Source organism: Hyperolius riggenbachi, chromosome 2 (genome assembly GCF_040937935.1).
Source record: "Hyperolius riggenbachi isolate aHypRig1 chromosome 2, aHypRig1.pri, whole genome shotgun sequence".
NCBI lineage: Eukaryota > Metazoa > Chordata > Amphibia > Anura > Hyperoliidae > Hyperolius > Hyperolius riggenbachi.
In genome coordinates, this window is record NC_090647.1 from 48,546,853 (window position 1) to 48,566,826 (window position 19,974).

General features: G+C 46.2%; 1 protein-coding gene across 3 annotated transcripts in view; it reads right to left on the reverse strand.

The window, feature by feature from the left end:
* Positions 1-19,974, reverse strand: part of ME3 (malic enzyme 3) — a 212,096-nt gene that overhangs the window by 64,111 nt on the left and 128,011 nt on the right. For all 3 annotated transcript variants that reach the window (XM_068266772.1, XM_068266773.1, XM_068266774.1), the window contains exon 8: positions 9,809-9,918. In XM_068266772.1, coding sequence (XP_068122873.1) covers positions 9,809-9,918 — 110 coding nt within the window. The remainder of the gene's footprint in view (positions 1-9,808; positions 9,919-19,974) is intronic.

Here is a 19,974-nt window from a genome sequence, read left to right on the forward strand (position 1 = left end):
AATATTGTATAGAGAAGAGAAGAATAGAAAAGGGAGCAGATAAAGAATAGAGAAGGACAGGGAGGAGGGGCCAGGTGAATAATAGAGGACAGGGTGGAGGGGCCATATGAAGAACAAATATGGGCAGAGAGGAGGGACCAGGTGAAGAACAGATATGGGCAGAGAGGAGGGACCAGGTGAAGAATAGAGAAGGGCAGAGAGGAGGGACCAGGTGCAGAACAGAGAAGGGCAGGGAGGAAGGACCAGGTGAAGAATAGAGAAGGGCAGGAGGAGTGGCCAGGGGAAGAATAGAGAAGGGCAGGGAGAAGGGACAAGGTGAACAATAGAGAAGGGCAGGGAGAAGGGACCAGGTGAAGAACAGAGAAGGGCAGGGAGGAGGGACCAGGTGAAGAATAAAGAAGGGCAGGGAGGAGAGACCAGGTGAAGAATAAAGAACGGCAGGGAGGAGGAACCCAGTGAACAAAAGAGAAAGGCAGGAAAGCAGACCGCCCTTCCCGTAGAATACATGTAGTACTTGCTGCTTGGGCAGAAGCAGCAGATCATTTTGAACAACAAATACTGTATGTACATAGTCCGGAACAAACTAAGTACATTAAACAGTACAATAGTGCAGTCAGCATGCTGCCTGTGGATTTAAGTGATTGCTTTTCCAATAACGAGGATCTGGTAAAATGCTTCCTGATGAAGCCAGCTGCTGGGAGGATATTCTGAGGCGATTCTCTCCATGAAGCACAAACTAAACATCTGCCAGGATCATTTGTCTGAGGTGAACGTTTCCAAGGCCCGTCCTCTGCCCCGATCCACATCTCAGCTTCACGCTTTCCTCGTTATGCTAATTCTTGTTAATAAAGTTAGCGATAAAAACGCACTTTCCATCCTCCGCTTACTTTCCCATCTTAATGTAGGAACAGATGTGGCAGGAAATCGGGCTTAGTAACAGGAGTAGACAATGGGGATGAGATCGTCTTCTTGGCAGGAGTAACCGATAATTGGTATCAGACTAATCTAACAATATCCTTATTCATTTACTTTAATTGTTGACATTTTTGCCCAATGGGTAAAGGTGCGTACACACGCACCACTGCCGGCAACGACGGGTCCGCCGGACCCTCCCACTGGGCGGACGTTCAGCCGACAGTAGTGCGTGTGTCCTGAAAAAGATTTATACAAAGATGCTGGACAGCCTCCCTGCTCACCATACACTTTTTGGCATTTGGATGGAGCAACTGCCATTTACTAAGTGCTTTCAAAAATAAAGAAAACTCAGAGAACCCCCCATGAGGATATGGGCTAGTCCAAAACATGTCGGCTCTTTCAGATTTCTACTACTTACAGTAAGTGACAGCAACATAGGAGAAAAGTAATTTATGGCTCATTTTACACTGTAGGAAACATACTTCTTATCTGTATATCTTAACATATATTTTAAATTTTAAGATTTTCAAGACAGTGGTCATTTAAAGAGAGCCTGAAGCCAATAAAAATACCTGTTTTTACTGGCTATTTTTGTTAAGCAATAAGAGCCTAGCTGAAACGCCGCATCCCAGCGGCAGATTGAGATATTTATACACCCCAAATCCCAGGGCAAAATTCCATGGCTTTCCAGGTCGTGGATTTTTCCGCCCGGGGGGGGCAGAGCTTTGCGCTGTAGCTCTGCCTCCAGTCCAATCAATCTCCGCCCCTCTCAGTGAAAGAAGACTGAGAGGGGAGAGGTGGGAATTGGTGGGTATTGATGCAAGCAGAGGCAGAGCTACAGTTCAAAGCCCTGCCTCTACCAGGAAGGAGCCCCGAATTTTGCCCCGAGGATTTTGGGGATATAAATACATCGTTCTGCAGCAGGAATGCACCGTTTCAACTAGGATCTTATTGCTTAACATAAATGGCCAGTAAAAATAGCATTTTTTGGGGGGCTTCAGACTCTCTTTAAAAAGGAACTTCAGTCTAAACAAACATTAGTTGTGTTAATTAAAATAGATAGGTCATATAATCTCTCTTACCCACCCTTATTTAAAAGAACAGGCACATGTTTGGGATTTCATGAGGGCAGCCATCTTTTTGGTTGAAAGGAGGTGACAGGGAGCATGAGACACAGTTCCAACTGTCCTGTGTCTTGATCACCCCTTCCAGTTGCTAAGCAACGAGAACAACCTCATCAGAAATCCCATCATGCTTTGCACAGCATCAGGGGAGAAATACCCCGGCAGATTTCTTTGTTGGGGCGGAGCTTAGGTTCTGTGCAGCTAAAAATGAGGCTTTGGTAAGAAAAACAAAGTTCTGATGCTGTGAAACTGTTAAAGAAACACCGAGCCTTTTCAGTGCTGCTGAGTAGATTTTTAGTCTGGAGGTTCACATTAAGTAAAGCGTAGTGCAATATGGTAATACCCCATACACACGTTAGTAGGGTTTAAAGTGAACCTTAGGTGAACCTTGGGGCAAAAAACACATACCCAAGGAGAGGGAAGCCTCTGGGTCCTGTAGAGGCTTCCCAGAACCCAATTCACCACTACCCCTTTGTTGAAATCTTCGATGCCTGAAGGAACAGCTGGCGTAAACTCAGCATTAGGTGCACAACCACGGCCACAAAGGTAAATTCTTCCCTCTGAATAGCCAGTAATTTTGACCAAACCACAATTTTTTCTCTGAAATCCATAGAACTGCAGTCGGTTCTAGGAACACAGCCTACATGTGCCAGAAGGAAAGTTCAGACCAGGAAGCTACAGTTTACACCCACCTGATCCATAGCAGCAAGAAAATGCTGACAGATCTGATGAGGGGATAGCAGTATTATCTATTAAAGTTGCTACCCTCTTATTTTGCATAAGTTTGCAGTAACTGGAAGAGGAGGAATACAGTGGCCATATTAGGGCCATAATTGGAGCCAGGGACTCTTCTTTAGGCTGTTACCACTGTATTGCTGCAGAAGAGGCTTGAGGTCCATGAATAGGAATGTGTGTATAGCTGCCACACAGGAGGCGAGTATAAAAGTGGCCATTAACGATACAATCCCACAACTGAACAATCTTTTCCGTTTGCAGCAGTAATCTATCGGAAACAATTCCTGCTAACGAATGTGATCAATAGGATTATCCGAAAAATGGATCGATTCCATTCATCTGATTTAATTAGTTGGTTAGTGGGCATTTGACTATTCATGGGCATGATCCATCATTTCCAATCAATTACCGCAGCGATTGGAAACGATCGATCAGCCATGGAATTGTATCGTCAATAGCAACCTTTAGCTTCATTTCTCACAAGTTTTATTTTAAAAAAGGTACAGCGCTGCGTAATATGTTGGCGCTTTATAAATACAATAAATAAATAAATAAAAAGGTACCCAAGAGAGAGTCATATGGAGGCTGCCATATTTATTTCATTTTAAACAATACCAGTTGCCTGGCAGCCCTGCTGGTCTGTTTGGCTACAGTAGAGTCTGCATCACACACCTGAAACAAGCATGCCGCTAATCCAGTCGGACTTCAGTCAGAGCACCTGATCTGCATGCTTGTTGAGGGTCTGAGGCTATAAGTATTAGAGGCAGTGGATTAGCAGGACAGCCAGGGAATGTGAATGGTTTGACCACTTGAGGACTGCAGACTTACACCCCCCTGGTGACCAGGCGATTACCGTATATACTCGCAAGCAAGCCGACCCGCATGTAAGCCGACCCCCCCACTTTTACCCCAAAAAACAGGAAAAAATGATTGACCCTCATGTAAGCCGGGGGTAGGAAACGCTGGCCGCGTGATCCCCCCAGTGTGTCCCAGTATAGCTAGTATAGTGCCCAGTATAGGTAGGTAGTGCTCAGTATAGCTAGTAAAATGCCCCAGTATAGCTAGTATAGTGCTCAGTATAGCTAGTATAGTGCTCATTATAGCTAGTATAGTGCTCATTATAGCTAGTATAGTGCTCATTATAGCTAGTATAGTGCTCAGTATAGCTAGTATAGTGCTCAGTATAGCCAGTATAGTGCTCAGTATAGCCAGTATAGTGCCCAGTATAGCGCCCAGTATAGCCAGTTTAGTGCTCAGTATAGCTAGTATAGTGCTCAGTATAGCTAGTATAGTGCTCAGTATAGCTAGTATAGTGCTCAGTATAGCTAGTGAAGTGCCCCAGTTTAGCTAGTATAGTGCTCAGTATAGCTAGTATAGTGCCCCATTATAGCTAGTATAGTGCCCCATTATAGCTAGTATAGTGCCCCAGTATAGCTTGTATAGTGCCCAATATAGCTAGCATAGTGCCCCATATAGCTAGCATAGTGCCCCATATAGCTAGCATAGTGCCCCAGTATGGGTGGGTAGGTGGGTGGGTAGGTGCTGTCCCTCCCCGCTCCCCCGCGGCCGCCGATGCTATTACCTTAGGCGGCGCCGCTTCCTCTATCCCCGTCCTCCTCCGGTAACTCATTCACAGCAGCGCGCCTCTCGCTGCTGTGATGACGAGGAAACCATAGAGAGCGGCTTCCTGTAGCGGCGATGCCGTTACTATGGGAACCGCTCTCTATGGTTTCCTGCGTCATCACAGCAGCGGGGGGCGCGCTGCTGTGAATGAGTTACCGGAGGAGGACGGGGATAGAGGAAGCGGCGCCGCCTAAGGTAATAGCAGCGTCGGCGGCCGCGGGGGGAGCGGGGAGGGACAGCACCTATCCACCCATGACTCGCAAGCAAGCCGACCCCCCAACTTTTAGCCCACTTTTGGGGGGTCAAAAATTCGGCTTGCTTGCGAGTATATACGGTATTTACAATTCAGTTCCCTGCTCGCTGCAGAGCCATACAACTTAGCACACAAGTGGATCTTGCCTCCATTTCTTGTCACTTATAGGCTTCCCTTGTTGTGGAGTCTGACCGCTGCTGCGATCATTTGTTTTATTTAACTGTAAAAAAAAAAATGCTTTCTTTGAATGACTACACTTAACCCTCCCTCCCCCCCTAAATTGACCCTAGGCGGCGATTGCATAGCTTATCCTCCTCTCATAGGCCTCAGCCTATGAGAGGGATTTCAGTGGAAGCTGCTCAGAGGGACAGATAAGTGTCCTCTGTACACTGCTGTGCTAGATCGCAGCGCTGTACAAATGTAAACAGTTTTTTTTTTCACTGTTAACAGCCTGCAAGCTGTGATTGCGGCTTGGCAGGCTGATCACGGAGCTCTGCTCCGTCACTCAGCGGGGATGCACGCGCATCGGCGCGCACAATCTCCTGCAATCCCCGCCCACCGCTCTTGATGCCTTTCGGCGTTAGGCGGTCCTGGGGCTGCCACATTCCCGACACCTATTGGTGTTAGGAGGTTGGGAGGGGGTTAAAAGGATATAAATATGTCAGCCTCCATATGTCTCTCACCTCGGGTTCCCTTTAAAGCGGACCCAAACCAAACATTTTTTTTTTAATTCAAAATATTTAGTTGCACCACTCTGACACATACAAAGATAAATAAACACTCCTTCAAGCATATGAGCATTTCAGTGCATGCTTTTCACCCTTCTCTTTTCATAACTAGGGTTATACAAATGGCAGCCATTAGCAATTCCTCCATTGCCGTATACTACCTACTCCAGCATTTTGCTGGATTCTGTCCCGGCAATTTGAAAGGAAGGGAGGGGTTTCTCCAATAAATGTAAAATATTTCATATTTGTCATCATGCAGCTGAATAAAGGCTGCTATTTATTATTATAATTTAGAAAATACATTTTATTTCTGAAATCTTGTATTTTTAATTTGGGTCCAGTTTAAGCCACAGGTGCCCACACTTTTTCGGCTTGTGAGCTACTTCAAAAAATTAGCAAGTCAAAATGATCTACCTATGTACAATTTTAGGAGCACACTTGTATATACTGAATGGAAAATATAGTGGGGTTGGGATCTACCATAAGTCCTTTGCGATCTACCGGTAGATCGCGTTCTACCTAATGGTAGAGTGAAAAATGGTGGGGCTGCGCCGAAAAATGGGCGTGGCCGTGATATTGTATGGGCGGAGCTAGCATAATGATGTAACAGCGAGGCATAAGAAAGCAGTGTTTACGCCATGATGTGGTCAAACAAGGATTTGCATCATGGGTGTGCAGAAACTGTGTGATGCTATTTAATAGTATACCATAACCCCAAAGCAGCAAACACAGCCAACTATGACCATTAAATAATGAATGCAGCAACAGTTACCCCAGACACCACAAAATAAACGCAATGTGGGCAACATGTCAGTACAAAATAAATGCAATGGGCAACATGTCAGCAGAAAATAAACACAATGGGCAACATGTCAGCAGAAAATAAACACAATGGGCAACATGTCAGCAGAAGATAAACGCAATGTGAGCAACATGTCAGCACAAAATAAACACATTGCGGGCAACATGTAAGCACAAAATAAACGCAATGTGGGCAACATGTCAGCAGAGAATAAACACAATGGGCAACAGGTCAGCAGAAAATAAACGCAAAGGGCAACATGTGCAATGTGAGTAACATGTCAGCACAAAATAAACGCAATGTGAGCAACATGTCAGCACAAAATAAACGCAACTGCCCATATGCAATTCCACTTTTCTCCTAGGAGATCATTTTTCATCTTCTATTTAGAATAACTTTCCAGCACTTTTCAACTGAAGAAGTGCTGAGAAGTAAGTGCAAAAGTGCTATCAAAATTATTTTGAGCATTTTCTTGCTTGCTGGTATCTTAAAAAGCATTATATTGACAAATTTAATAATATCACCTAAGAGAAAACTCAGGTGAAAAAGTGAATTGCATACGGCCTAATGTGTGCAACATGTCAGCACAAAAACACAATGTGTGCAACATGTCAGCACAAAGTAAACGCAATGTGAGCAACATTTCAGCACAAAGTAAACGCAATGTGGGCAACATTTCAGCACAAAGTAAACGCAATGTGGGCAACATTTTAGCACAAAGTAAACGCAATGTGGGTAACATTTCAGCACAAAGTAAACGCAATGTGGGCAACATTTCAGCACAAAATAAACACAATGTGAGCAACATTTTACCTGGAAAAAAAAGAAAGCATTTACTCACCTGACAGAAGTCTCCGGCCTCTCGCGCGCTGCTCCCGGGACTGCAGTTTCCCGCGCTGACAGGCAGAGCAGGGCTACGGCAAGATGGCGCCAGAAGCCATGTACTGGAGACACAAATAGTCTCCAGTACAGGGCTTCGGCAGCCATCTTCCCGTAGCCTGCTTGCCTGCCGGAACGGAAGAGTATGCAGGCTGGAGCGGGGCTGCGGGCAATGAACTGGCACGGCGTCTATAGACGCCGCAGCCAGTTCATGCAGATACGGTGGCCAGAGTCCCGAGGCCGGAACGTCCCGCTTTTAGCCATCCCGCGGCTAAAAGCGGGACGTTTTCCGGGACCTCATGCAGCCTGGGACAGCGGACCCCGAAGGCGGGACACGTCCCGGGTAATGCGGGACGTATGGTCACCGTACTAATGGGCACCCCAAGCCAACAAACAGGTCAAACGTATTTCAAGCAAAGGAAATAATTATGGTAATAGCTCTGTGCGATTCCCTCAGGCTGATATGTCCAGAGCTGGGAATAGCTGGATGCATTCAGGAATGGCTCAGTCACACATAATCTGTCATGCACACAGGAGAGAGGAACTGAGCTCTCCAGTTACATAGGCTGGATCTGCACACCCCAGGCTACACCATTGCTCTGTTAAAGTGACAGCACACAGATCCCTGCTCATAGGTTATCTTAGAAATAAGTTATATTCTATGTCAAGGAACATTTCTCTTTAATGAATATCCCCCAGGGATGCCGGTTTTAGCGGTTAGGGTTTACATTACTGCAGAGACAAGTATGACAAAACATACAGACACAGATCCTGAATAAATATAAAATGATTAGACCCGTGTTCCTCTGTGTTACCTGCTTATTCCTGGGCTTTATATGCTGCTCCCTGCTGCTATTTTACCACTTGGGTTATCACATCATATTGTATTAATTACACATATTTAATACCGTAGTTATTGGCAAGCTGTTGACCTGTTTACTTTTTCTGTGGAACTCCAGCTGTTCCGGGTAAAATCCAGAAAATTGGAAATTACATGTTTCGAGTACCATGTTCCGTTCTGCCGATACAAAAATGGGCTTTGGAAACAAGAATTTTCTGCAAACACAGCATTTACAAAATGTCTAGGAAAGGGAAAATTGGCTTCCAAAACATAATTTTCAGCCCATGGTGAGATCAACAAAATGGCTGCCGAGGATTCCCTGGTCCACGGAGGCCACACTAAAGTGGCAGAATGAGTGGTTATTCACAATAATGGGGGGTGCAGGGGACCAGGGTTCATTATGCTCATCACTAGGACAGAAGAAGGCAAAAATCGGGGACAGAAGGTGGTGGCTGGATGGTGTAATGGTTAAGGGCGCTGCCTCTGACGCAGGAGACCAGGGTTCAAATCTCAGCCCTGCCTGTTCAGTAAGCCAGCACCTATTCAGCAGGAGACCTTTGGCAAGTCTCCCTTACACTGCTACTGCCTATAGAGCGCGCCCTAGTGGCTGCTGCTCTGGCGCTTTGAGTCCGCCAGGAGAAAAGCGCGATATAAATGTTATTGGTCTTGTCTTATTTGTCTTGTCAATAAGGGGGATGGGGGAGCGCTGTAAAAACAGCACCTGAGATTTGGGCACAGCCGGCGTCACCAAAGGCCGTAATAGGAATCATGGCTATATCGGTATTCAGTGAGTAATTTGGGCGCCATCAGAAGACAGAGCACAAGTTACTGTAAAAACACTGTAATTCAGCCGCCAGCAATAGCTGGAAGCCAAATTACACCTTTCCCCCACTATCCATGGCGACCTGGAGGGGGAATAGTAAGGCAGGAGCAGGGTGAGCCATTTTTCTGCTTTACCCTGTGCCCAAATAGCTTGATGCCTTATTTATATGTATGATGTATGCGGATGGGGGGCAGATGTAGTACAGAGAGACACAGTAGGGGCAGAGGAACATAATGGAGGCAGAGGTGACACAGGGCAGGACTGAGGTGACACAGCAGGGAGGAGGCAGAGGTGGTACAGAGGGACACAGCGGAGGCAGAGGTGGTACAGAGGGATCAAGAGGGTAGAGGTGGCACAGAGGGGAGCACTGAATGGAACAGAGGTGACACAGAGGGGAACACTGGAGGCACAGAGGAAGTACAGGGGAGAGACATGTGTTCCAACTTACGAACGCATTCAGGTTAAGAACAAACCTATAGTCCCCATCTCGTTTGTTAAGGGCCCGTTTCCACTATCGCGAATTTGCATGGGCAATACAAGTGGATGGGACGGTTTCTACTTGTCAGTATTTCTGAGCGTTTTTCTGTGCAGGAAAAATATGTACGGCAGAGCCATCAGAATTAGCATACCGCATGCCGCTATGCGATTCGCCTACAATGTATTTAACAGGAAATTTGCATGCGGGTTTGGTATGCGAATTTTCATGCGAATTCTCATAGAAACAATGGAAAAGTACACAGGCACTGCAATGGTTAAATTCGCATACATAGTCATCCATGCAAAATCGTATGCGAATTCGCATGAAAATTCACATACAACCGCATGCAATTTTTTTCCGCAGCGATTCCCACCGCACAAGTGGAAACAGGCCCTAACTGGTGACTACCTGTATTAACAAACTGGGCAGGGTTCTTGGTGATCCCTTCTTTATCCAAAAGTTGTTACTGTTCATCGCAATAGACTTAAAATGAAAAAGGAGTGCAGTTTATTGATAACTCAGATTGTCTGCTCCAAGCCCCGGAACCCAGAAGGGTCCACTTACTCAAACCAACGTGATAAACTGATAAGATTGTAGACAAGCTTACCTTGAATGTCATCATTGAATGTGCAGTATTTATAGCGATATTTGTTCAGCAGGCGGAAGGCGTTAGAATTTGCAAAATCTTCAAACTGGATCAAGCATTTCATGCCATACCTGTAAGAGGAAAAGCACACAGATATTACCAGGATGTGTTACTATTGTGCATTTATACAGCAATGACATCTTCTGCAGCACTTCACAGAGTACACAGTCAAGTCACTAAGGGGTGTGTCTGGTGGGAGTGGCCTCCAAAACCTGGGAGGAGAAAAAAAAGAAAGAAGATAGAGCACACCAGGAGCACTAATATAGTGTACTGATATAAAGAAAGGTGTTCAGAAAGCTGCAGACAGGCAACCACAGTGTAAGGAGTGTGGAGAATTCTGTTTCCATGAGAAGATGTGGTATCTTATAGAAGATATGGCAGAGGTCACTCTCTAAAAAAATAAATAACTTTTGGATACAGTGTAATTATCCTGGGGGGATACCCTTGGAGGGGAGGGATCTGGAGAGACATTAGTATAGTCACGTCACTGACTGTCCTCAGAGCAGCTCACAAGCTAATCCCTATCATAGCCAGTGGTGTAGCAATAGGCGATGCAGACCAAACCGAGGCCTCCGGACCAGAGGAGGCCACTAGGTGCCCATCCATACATCTTATTAGCTTTTTGTTGGTGCTATGCTGGTAATGAACACCTCTATATGTGCAATGCATAGTGGTAATCCTTAACAAATTGTTCCCCTAATTTAAATACCCCTATCTGATACTGCAGCTGTCCTTACAGGTTTTGGTGCTCCATAGCAATAACGCGCATGGGGTTCAGTGTAAAACTCGCACTGGGGCCCCAAGCTCCTTAGTTATGCCACTGACCATGGCCACAGTCTAATGTCCTGCCATAATATTATTATGTATTTAAATAGCACTGGCATCTTCTGCAGCACTGTACAGAGTACATAGTCATGTCACTGCCTGACATAGATATGCCTCACATAGATCTGTACATCAGTCCTGAAAGAGGTACAAATGAGGGAGAAAGAGAGACAGTGGGACATGGCTCCCAAAAGAGGGACAGTTGGGAGCTGTGATGACATCTTCTGCAGCACTTTACAGAGTACATAGTTATGTCACTGACTGTCTTCAGAGGAGCTCACAATCTAATCCCTACCATAGTCCTAGTCTTATGTCCTACCATATTATTATTATTATTATTATTATATATTTATATAGCAATGACATCTTCTGCAACACTTTACAGAGTGCTTAGTCATGTCACTGACTGTCCTCAGAGGAGCTCACAATATAATCTCTACCATAATCATCATATAATGTCCTACCATATTATTATTATTATTATTATTATGTATATAGCTCTGACACCTTCTAAAGCACTTTACAGAGTACATAACGGGAGAAATGGGAGCGCATCCTAAGTCCAGGCCGCATCTGAATGACTACCAACAGAGGCGTGCAGAGCCCCCTAGATGCAACATACGCACCTTGTATTCAAAACAGATCCCACAATTATGCACTAAAGCCCTAACCTTTGATAGAAACGGAATGGCTAGCTGCTCCCATTTGATAATTATGTTTGCATTCCGTTTCTATCATAGGTTAGGGCTTTAGTGCATAATTGTAGCATCTGTTTTGAATACAAGTAGCAGTGGCTTTCCGTTTGGGTTCAGGCGTAAATAGCTGAGTCTGATTGGGTCGGCTCTACTGCTTAGGTGCAGACGTCCCCCGCTTGTACTGTAGACCGGATCTGGAGCCGAACGGAGCCCATCGGAAAGCCGCTACTGTGCCTGCGATGGATCCCGAAGGTAAATGTTGCAGCACCTGTGCAGTTCTTGTTGCCACTTTTCGGGGGAATTTTCGGGGGAGCCAGCGCTGGATCCCAGAGACTAAAAAGGATGGGGGAAGCCTCATTAGGATCCTGAGACTTTCCCTCCCAAGGTAAATACCCATAGGGGCTATTTTGTTCTTACAGGTGTAGTTTAATGGAACTATCTGTCTTTCAAAATAATTCTTGAAGAAAAAAAAAGAGAAAATCCTTCTTAGGATTCTCCATTTTAACTGTGTCTATCTTGAAGCCAATCCTGATGTCATTTTCTCCCTTACTCTCCTCTGCCTGATTGTGTATTCATTGCCCACCCTCCTACCAGTCTTCAGACACTCCCATTCAGCTCTGCCATAAAAAAGTGCATTGTGTCAGCATGAGAAATATTGGCTAATCAGAGAGGAACAGAGGTGTGGGAGGGGAAAACAGGAGGGAAAGAGGCTTCAGCCAATCAGGCTGCATTAGTTAAGTCTGAGGGGAAAGTAAAGAAGCAAAAAAAGACAACCCAGCATGCCCTGCAACTTCCTTTGTGCGGCAATGCACCAAATAAGAGTTAGGTAAACTGGGGAATGATCATTTATCAACAAGAAAAGTAATAGAGATTTTAACTTTTGGATTGACTGATTAGCATCCTCATTACTTGTTTAACCAGATAAAAATAAAGAATTGATTTTTGATTTTATGCCCGACAGTTACACTTTAAAGCAGTGGGCTAAAAGCTCAGTGGAGCCCCCTCCAGAAGGTGTCACCCCAGACATCTGCCTGGTTTGGCTATAGCAAAAAACGACCTTGCCATATATTTAGAGCTACAGTACGTGCAACTGCTATCTCTTTTTCTTCTTTCTATTATATCTAGAGTGGTATTTTCACTGACTTTGTAAGAGCGAGGCAGGGTTCCCCTTTGTGCTTTATGCAGCAACAACTCTGACACTTTCAGGATTTACATTAATCCTTTTTGAAGAAAAATGTAAAATATCAGCTAACCGAGCTGGAAGCCTCATAGATCATAGCGGAACGTCTGCTCCTCAAATGTCTTCGCTGATGACATGAAACGAGTCAGGAATGACAACCATTGGCTTATAATCCCTCAAATGATAAAGGATGTAAAGGAGAATGCAGACAAAGCCGTAGGTGACAGTCACAAAGCTCCGGCCCACAATGCATCCAGTGTTTTTGTGCCAGAAGAGCTGAAATGGCTGTTTTTACAGTAACATCCCGCCGGCAAAACACTCAACAGACCCGTCATTCTCTTTTTGTGTCTGCCGAAACGCGCCGGGGAGACACAAGGAGGCTTAAAAGCCGTAAACTGATACAGGACCTTCAGGGTTTCTTTTAAAAACAGCAATTTTCCCCTTGAAATGATCCTTTCAGGGGTTTCCTGTGTCCCATCCAAGGTGTCCCAGATTAGTATGTTAAGCATTCGTCTCGTATTTACGCTGCCTGTTGTAGGAAGAAATTAGCGGCTGTGCTGTTCCAACAAACGCGGCGCCGATCCTGGTCCCCTGTGAAGATGAGGTCAGCGCAGACTTGCTGGCTGCTGACAATGCAAGCTGAAGATGCTTTGTCATCTGGGAAAGACTAGATACAGGTCCGCCAATGGCCAGACACAAGAGGGAGCTCTGACATTCACTACTGGAATTCCCAAAGCAAGCCGTTTCAGGGCACGGCGCTCAGCGGCGAAACTAGGCGCCGCTGTAGCAGCGATGTTATAGTGTGAGGGGTGCATAAGGGTAATTTGGGGTTCCGGCAATCGTTGGACCCCAAATTACATATCTCTCCTAGTTGCAATGACTTTGGGCTTTATATGCTGCTCGCTGCTGCTATTTTTCCACTTGCGTTTTCACATCATATTGCATTAACCTCCCTGGCGGTAAGCCCGAGCTGAGCTCGGGCTATGCCGCGCAGGGGGAGATCTCAGCACCTGGTGGGGCGATTTTTATTCTGTAAAGTGCTGTGCGCGCAGCCAGCACTTTGCTAGCCGCGCGCACAGCTTGATCGCCGCCGCTCTGCGGCGATCGGCCGCACGCAGCGGCGGAAGAGGGCCCCCCCCGCCAGAGCCCTGCGCTGCCCGGACCAATGAGTTCCGGGCAGCGCTATGGGCTGGATCGGGTGTGCCTGACGTCAGGACGTCGGCTGACGTCCATGATGTCATTCCGATCGTCGCCATGGCGACAGGAGAAGCCAAACAGGGGAGCGCGTTATATACGCGTTCCCCTGTTAGCTATTGATGCCGGCGACGATCGCACTAGAGGGACACATGCGCCCTCTAGTGGTGTTTCATGTAGCTACCACTCTGGTAGCTTTACATGAAACAAAAAAAAAAAAAAAAAAGGATTTTTGCCAATTAGGCAAAAAAAATTAACCGCCAAGGAGGTTAATTACACAGTTATTGGCGAGCTGTTGACCCGTTTACTTTTATGTTGAACTCCAGCCGTTCAGAGTCAAATCATGAAAATCGGAAATTACGCTGTTTTGAGTACCATTGCTATTCTGCCGGTGTGAAAATTGCCTTTGTAAACAAGAATTTTCTGCAAACACAGTGTTAACAAAATGGCTAGGAAAGTGAAAATTGGCTTCTAAAACAAGAATTTTCATCCCCTTGTGATGTCAACCAAATGGCCGCCGAGGATTCCCTGGTCCACACTAAAGTGGCAGAATGAGTGGTTATTCACATGTAGTGATGTAGGCGAACAAATCACAGCCTGCTCACTGCGAATAGCTGACCCTGTACTAATTCCAGGTTGCAATGTCCCGGAGTAGTACGCATGCCCTGGCCCAGACGTGTTCGTTTGTATGCATGGCTTGGCCTTGATTGTGCGCCTGTGGCTGGTCACGCTTCAAGGCAATCAAGGATGCGCACCGCTGGGCCAGGGCATGCGTATTAATGGACATGTGCAGACACGGGCATGCGTACTACTGCGGCACATTGTGACCTGGAAGTACCATAGTACAGGGCCAGACTGCCCATAGAGATTTGCTGGTGAGCTGTTCGCCAGCATCTCGATTCACATGAATGGGGGGTGCAGAGGACCATTATGATCATCATCATTAGGACAGAAGAAGGCACAAAGGGGAACAGAAGGAGTCACAAAGGGGGGGATGGGGGAGCGCTGTAAAAACAGCACCTTAGATTTGGGCACAGCTGGAGCCGCCATAAGCCGTAATAGGAATCACGTCTATAGCGGAACTTAGTGAGTAATTGGACGTCAGAAGACGGAGCACAAATTACTGTAATATAGTATTTAATGCTGCCAGGGATTTAAATGGCAGCAGGGTGAGCCCACATTCGGGTCACCCTGCGCCCGGCTCACCGGCGGCGTATCAATACCTACGTGAAGTTCTGTGCATAAAATATGGCAGGAAGAACAAAGAGCGCAAAGCATCAGCAGCTCCAGGTCTAGATAGTACCCAATACGTAACAACCGAGTGCCCATGGCACAGAATATTGGGGTTAACGTTTGACATTCTAATATTGTCAAAAGGATCTCAAAACTACACCGAATGAATCATAACTGTAAGTTGTCACTATGTTTTAACCCTTTCCAATCCTATTCCAAACTATGTCCAACATTGCCTCTTCTATTGTAGGCAGGGCCTGTTCTAGACTTTTTGATGCCTGAGGCAAACTTGTGAGGATGCGCCCCCCCACCGATTAGGAATGATCGCACAGCACCCGACAATTTACTCTGCTTCATTGAATGTTCTCACATGACATGCTGCAGCTCAACACAATATCACACTGGCTGGCTGTGTGTCTCTGACAAACAAACTTCTCACCCTCAGCCACTCCATTCCTCCTCACTCAGGACAGAAGTGCCACCTCCTCCCTTCTGCTGTGCAAGTCAAATGCAACACTGCTGCTCTCCTGCCTCCCCACTCCTCACTCATTGTCAGACTCCTCACACTGCACAAGCAGCTGCTTTTCCCCAATGATGATTTCTATACCTCGCTCTCCTCTCGCTTCTTCTCCTACTTTGCATGCTGTAAGTGTAAACACAGTACTTACATGCTGCCCCTGTATTCTATGCACCTGATGCACATGTTTTATCTTGCCTCATGAGAGAAATGGCCTTGATTATAGGCCCAATGTTGGACATATTTTGACAAAGGAGAAATGGCTGCCTCTAGGGGGCGATGTGGCCACATATAATCCGGCACAGGGTCAGCCACTAAGTCCCACGCTTTGTTCTCTGCGCCACGTGATATCAATATTACATGGGTGCATTTGGACTAGTGTAGTGCAAGGAGGTAGAGTATCCTCTGGTACTGACTAGTTGAGCATTGCCCTGCATCTCATACCAGTCTCTGATGCCATTTTCTTTAGGTAGTGGGGCCCTTTCCTTCCCTGATGCCCATCTTAGTCTTGGGATGTAGGATCACATTCATTGGCACTAGAGGCTGGCAATGCATTGTGTAGCTATTGAGGAGAGCAGAAGGTAGCGCTCTCGAGTTGGCACAAAGTGGGCAGGGTAAGTAAGACAAGAAAATCAAGACTAATAGTGTGTGCTGGGCAGTTCCCAACCTTAAAGGGAAGGTTCAGGGAAGCTACGAAAAAAATAAAAATCCACATCCACTTACCTGGGGCTTCTTCCAGCCCGTGGCAGGCAGGAGGTGCCCTCGGCGCCGCTCCGCCTGCCACGGTTAATGAATAACCTAAATCCATATACACCATTCGTTGTCTATTTTAGATGTAGTTCCTTCCAGCCAATCGCTGATCTCTGCATGCAACGGGCAGCCAATCCTTTCTCCCCTGGCTGATAACTGAATTATAGCCGAACACCAATGCCTAATAAACCTGTCCCGTCAGAACAATGACATCGTTACAAAGAGCCGTGTGTTCTTTCTACTGACTTCCCATCTTCTCTCATCCACATGCCAACCTGCAAAAGCCCAGACAAGCTTCCTGCCATTCGTTCTGCATGTTTTCTGCACTAAAGGGCCAGAGCAGGGCTTTATAAGGAAGCAGAGAACCCGGTTTACCATTCCCCGACTGCTGAAGCATGGCAAAGATTCAGGCCTTATGTAAATACCACAATGACGCATGGCTTGTTTAATTTAATAAGGTAAAGAACGCTGGAATCAGGAGAAGTAAGAAGGGATTCAGTTTTGTCTTCCTTGCAGAATATGCAGAATATGCTATGTTGCTGGCGGTTCTGGTCCCAGTATCATTAGCTCAGGATGAGTTTACAGTGAAAAGTGCTGCGTTCATTCTGAATCCACACGCTCACGCCAGAGGTGTGACCAGGGCCGAGGCGGAGGCGAGAGAGGCTCCAGACTCAGGGCGCAGTGTAGAAGGGGGCGCACAACTCACTCAGCTATCATTCCTCTATTGTATTTGACGCAGAGAGAAATAAGAAAAGGGGATACATGGCAGTGACTGCAAGCCAGATAACTAGAGATTAAAGGAATACTATCAAACTTTATCAATTTCTGGCAGTAGCATAAATCAAAATTGCAACAATAGTCTGAGCAAACACAGCATATATTTTTGCTGTGCAGTGTCTTTTTTTTTAATTTATTTTACCTTATAGAGTGCGTCCCCTGAAAAACTGACGGCGTCGGGAATGGGGCAGCTCATTATATGAGAGGGGATTCCCATATTACAGTGTAGCAGTGGATTTCAGCTTTCCCCACATTAGAGCGCATTATTCAGCGCATGACCCGCCGAAGCAGCCTGCTATGAGGAGCGAGAGACAACCGCTCTCGCTCCTACTCTGCCCAGCCAATCCGCCCCAGGAGACTTCCGTGTACCGGGCTGCCGCCGCAACATCATTGTTTGCTACGCAACGGCAAACACATTAGCTGGAGGAGGGCGCGTCATTGCTCCTGAAAGCATTGGAAGCAGGAGCAGAAGGGGAGGAAGGATCATGACGCGCCCTCCTCCAGCTAATGTGTTTGCCGTTGCATAGCAAACAATAATGGTGATGCGGCAGCAGCCCGACACACGGAAGTCTCCTGGGGCGGATTGGCTGGGCAGAGTAGGAGCGATAGCGGTTGTCTCTCGACGGGGGAAGCCCTTCAGGAAAACCCGTTCTTTGAACGGGATTTCCTGATCAAAGATCACTGGAGGCGATCGAAGGGGGCGGGTGGATGCCGCTGTACAGCGGCTATCATGTAGCGAGCCCTAGGCTCGCTACATGATTTAAAAACATTTTTTTTTTTAAAACAGTGCTACGAGGTAAGGAGTTCCAAAACGTAGGGGCAGCATGACAGAAGGCTCTGGGACCAACAATTTCCAAGTGGACTCTGGGTATGACTAGATTATTAGAACCCGTGGATCTGAGAATGCGGGGATTGCTACGCAGCTGCAACATTTCTTTCATGTATCCAGGGCCCAGATTATTCAGTGATTTAAATGTCAGTAGGCCGATCTTGAATAGAACCCTCCATTATATAGGTAGCCAGTGAAGGGAGTGCAGGACTGGTGTTATGTGGCAGTGACGGGGTTGGTTGGTTGGTTGGTTGGTTGGTTGGTTAGCAGTCTGGCAGCAGTGTTCTGTATCAGCTGTAGGCGGTACAAGTCCTTTTTTGGAAGGCCAGTGTAGAGAGCATTGCAGTAGTCCAGTCGGGATGTGATGAAGGCATGAACTAAAGTTGGTAGATCTTCTGGGGGAATGAGGTGCTTGATTTTTGCGATGTTCTTAAGGTGAAAATAGGATGATTTCACCACAGCAGAAATGTGAGTTCTGAAGTTTAAATCCCCATCAATTAGAACTCCCAGGCTATGCACATGATTAGAGCTGCGTAGATCCGTGCCTTCTATTCCCAGTGGTGAAGACTGCAAGTTAAGCTGTTTTGTTCTCATGCGCTGCCCTCCGATCAGAAGGACTTCAGTTTTGTCTGCATTTAGTTGCAGCCAGTTGTCATTCATCCATTTATGTAGTTCACGTAAGCAGGCGTTTATAGTTGGAGTTGGGCCTGTCACACCAGGCTTGAAGGAAATATATAGTTGGGTATCGTCCGCATAGCAGTGGTATGTCAGGCCATGTTTCTGGATTCGTTTTCCAAGCGGTAACATGTAAATTGTGAAAAGCAGGGGAGAGAAGATTGAGCCCTGGGGCACCCCATACTTAAGTGGTATAGGGGTGGACAGGAAAGGCCCCATAGACACTTTTTGGGTTCTGCCACTCAAGAAGGATTTGAACTATTGAAGAACTAGGCCATCAATGCCGCAGTATTCCTGTAGCCTGTTTATCAAGATGGCATGGTCAACTGTATCAAAGGCTGCAGAAAGGTCTAGCAGTATGAGGATCGAGCACTCTCCTCTGTCTCTTGCCATGAGCAGGTGGTTGCATATTTGGATGAGGGCAGTTTCAGTGCTGTGGTGTTTCCTGAAGCCAGACTGGAATGGGTCATAGCTGTTGTTTTGTAGGATTTTGGATTCTAGCTGGAGATATACAGCTTTTTCTATTAGCTTACCCAGAAAGGGAAGGTTAGAGACAGGTCTGTAGCTGGTCATTGCATCAGGGTCCAAGGAGGGTTTTTTGAGGAGAGGAACATGCCTATAGGCGTCTGATGATGGAAAGGCGGCTCACTCTCCTCCCCTAGTGCCTCCCTTCTTCCCCATGCAGAGTTCCTGATAAGAGTGTAGATGAGAGGTTGCTCACCCAGATCTCAATGTTCCTCTGACGAGATCTCCCATCAGATGGGGCAGCACTAGTTCATTATTAATATGAATCCAAAAACAACGAGATTAATATAAAAGTAGGTATGACCCGACTGAGCACAAATCACACAAGATAATTATTCCAAAAAAAGAGGTTTACTTTATTAATCAAATTGTATCAAACATCCTTAAAAAATGGCCAATAAAAATGTACCAATCCCGTACCCCCACCCACAACCTCCCAGGGGACCCCCGAACCCTCTATGACTGCTACTAAATCTGCATGAGCAATGGTCAAAAGCTTTGACAATTCAATATACATAAAGGTACTGGTGGTGATCCAGTGGGCAGAGCGCAAAATGTTATTGTAAACAGCCCTTTAGCAGAGTACATGCTTGAAGAGAGACTGAGGGCTACAATTAGCCATTCAAAGGTCCTCAATGTTCATTGTGTTGCAGCAGGCCCGAAATGTACAGCAGCATAAACCAAAGGGTATGTATTCCCAATAAGTTCATTCAAAACGGTGTGGCACAAGAAAGCAGCCGGCATGTAGCACTCTTACTGTGAAAATACTGAACCATGCAGGATACATAGAAAGAGTATTGTATTCATAAGCAGTTCCATGCAAAGCAATGGCGGCTCTCAGCATATAGCATTGTATTCACAAAAAGTTCCATGCAGAGCATTAGCGGCAGAGGGGAGCAATTCCAGCACATACAGTCCAGCAGACAC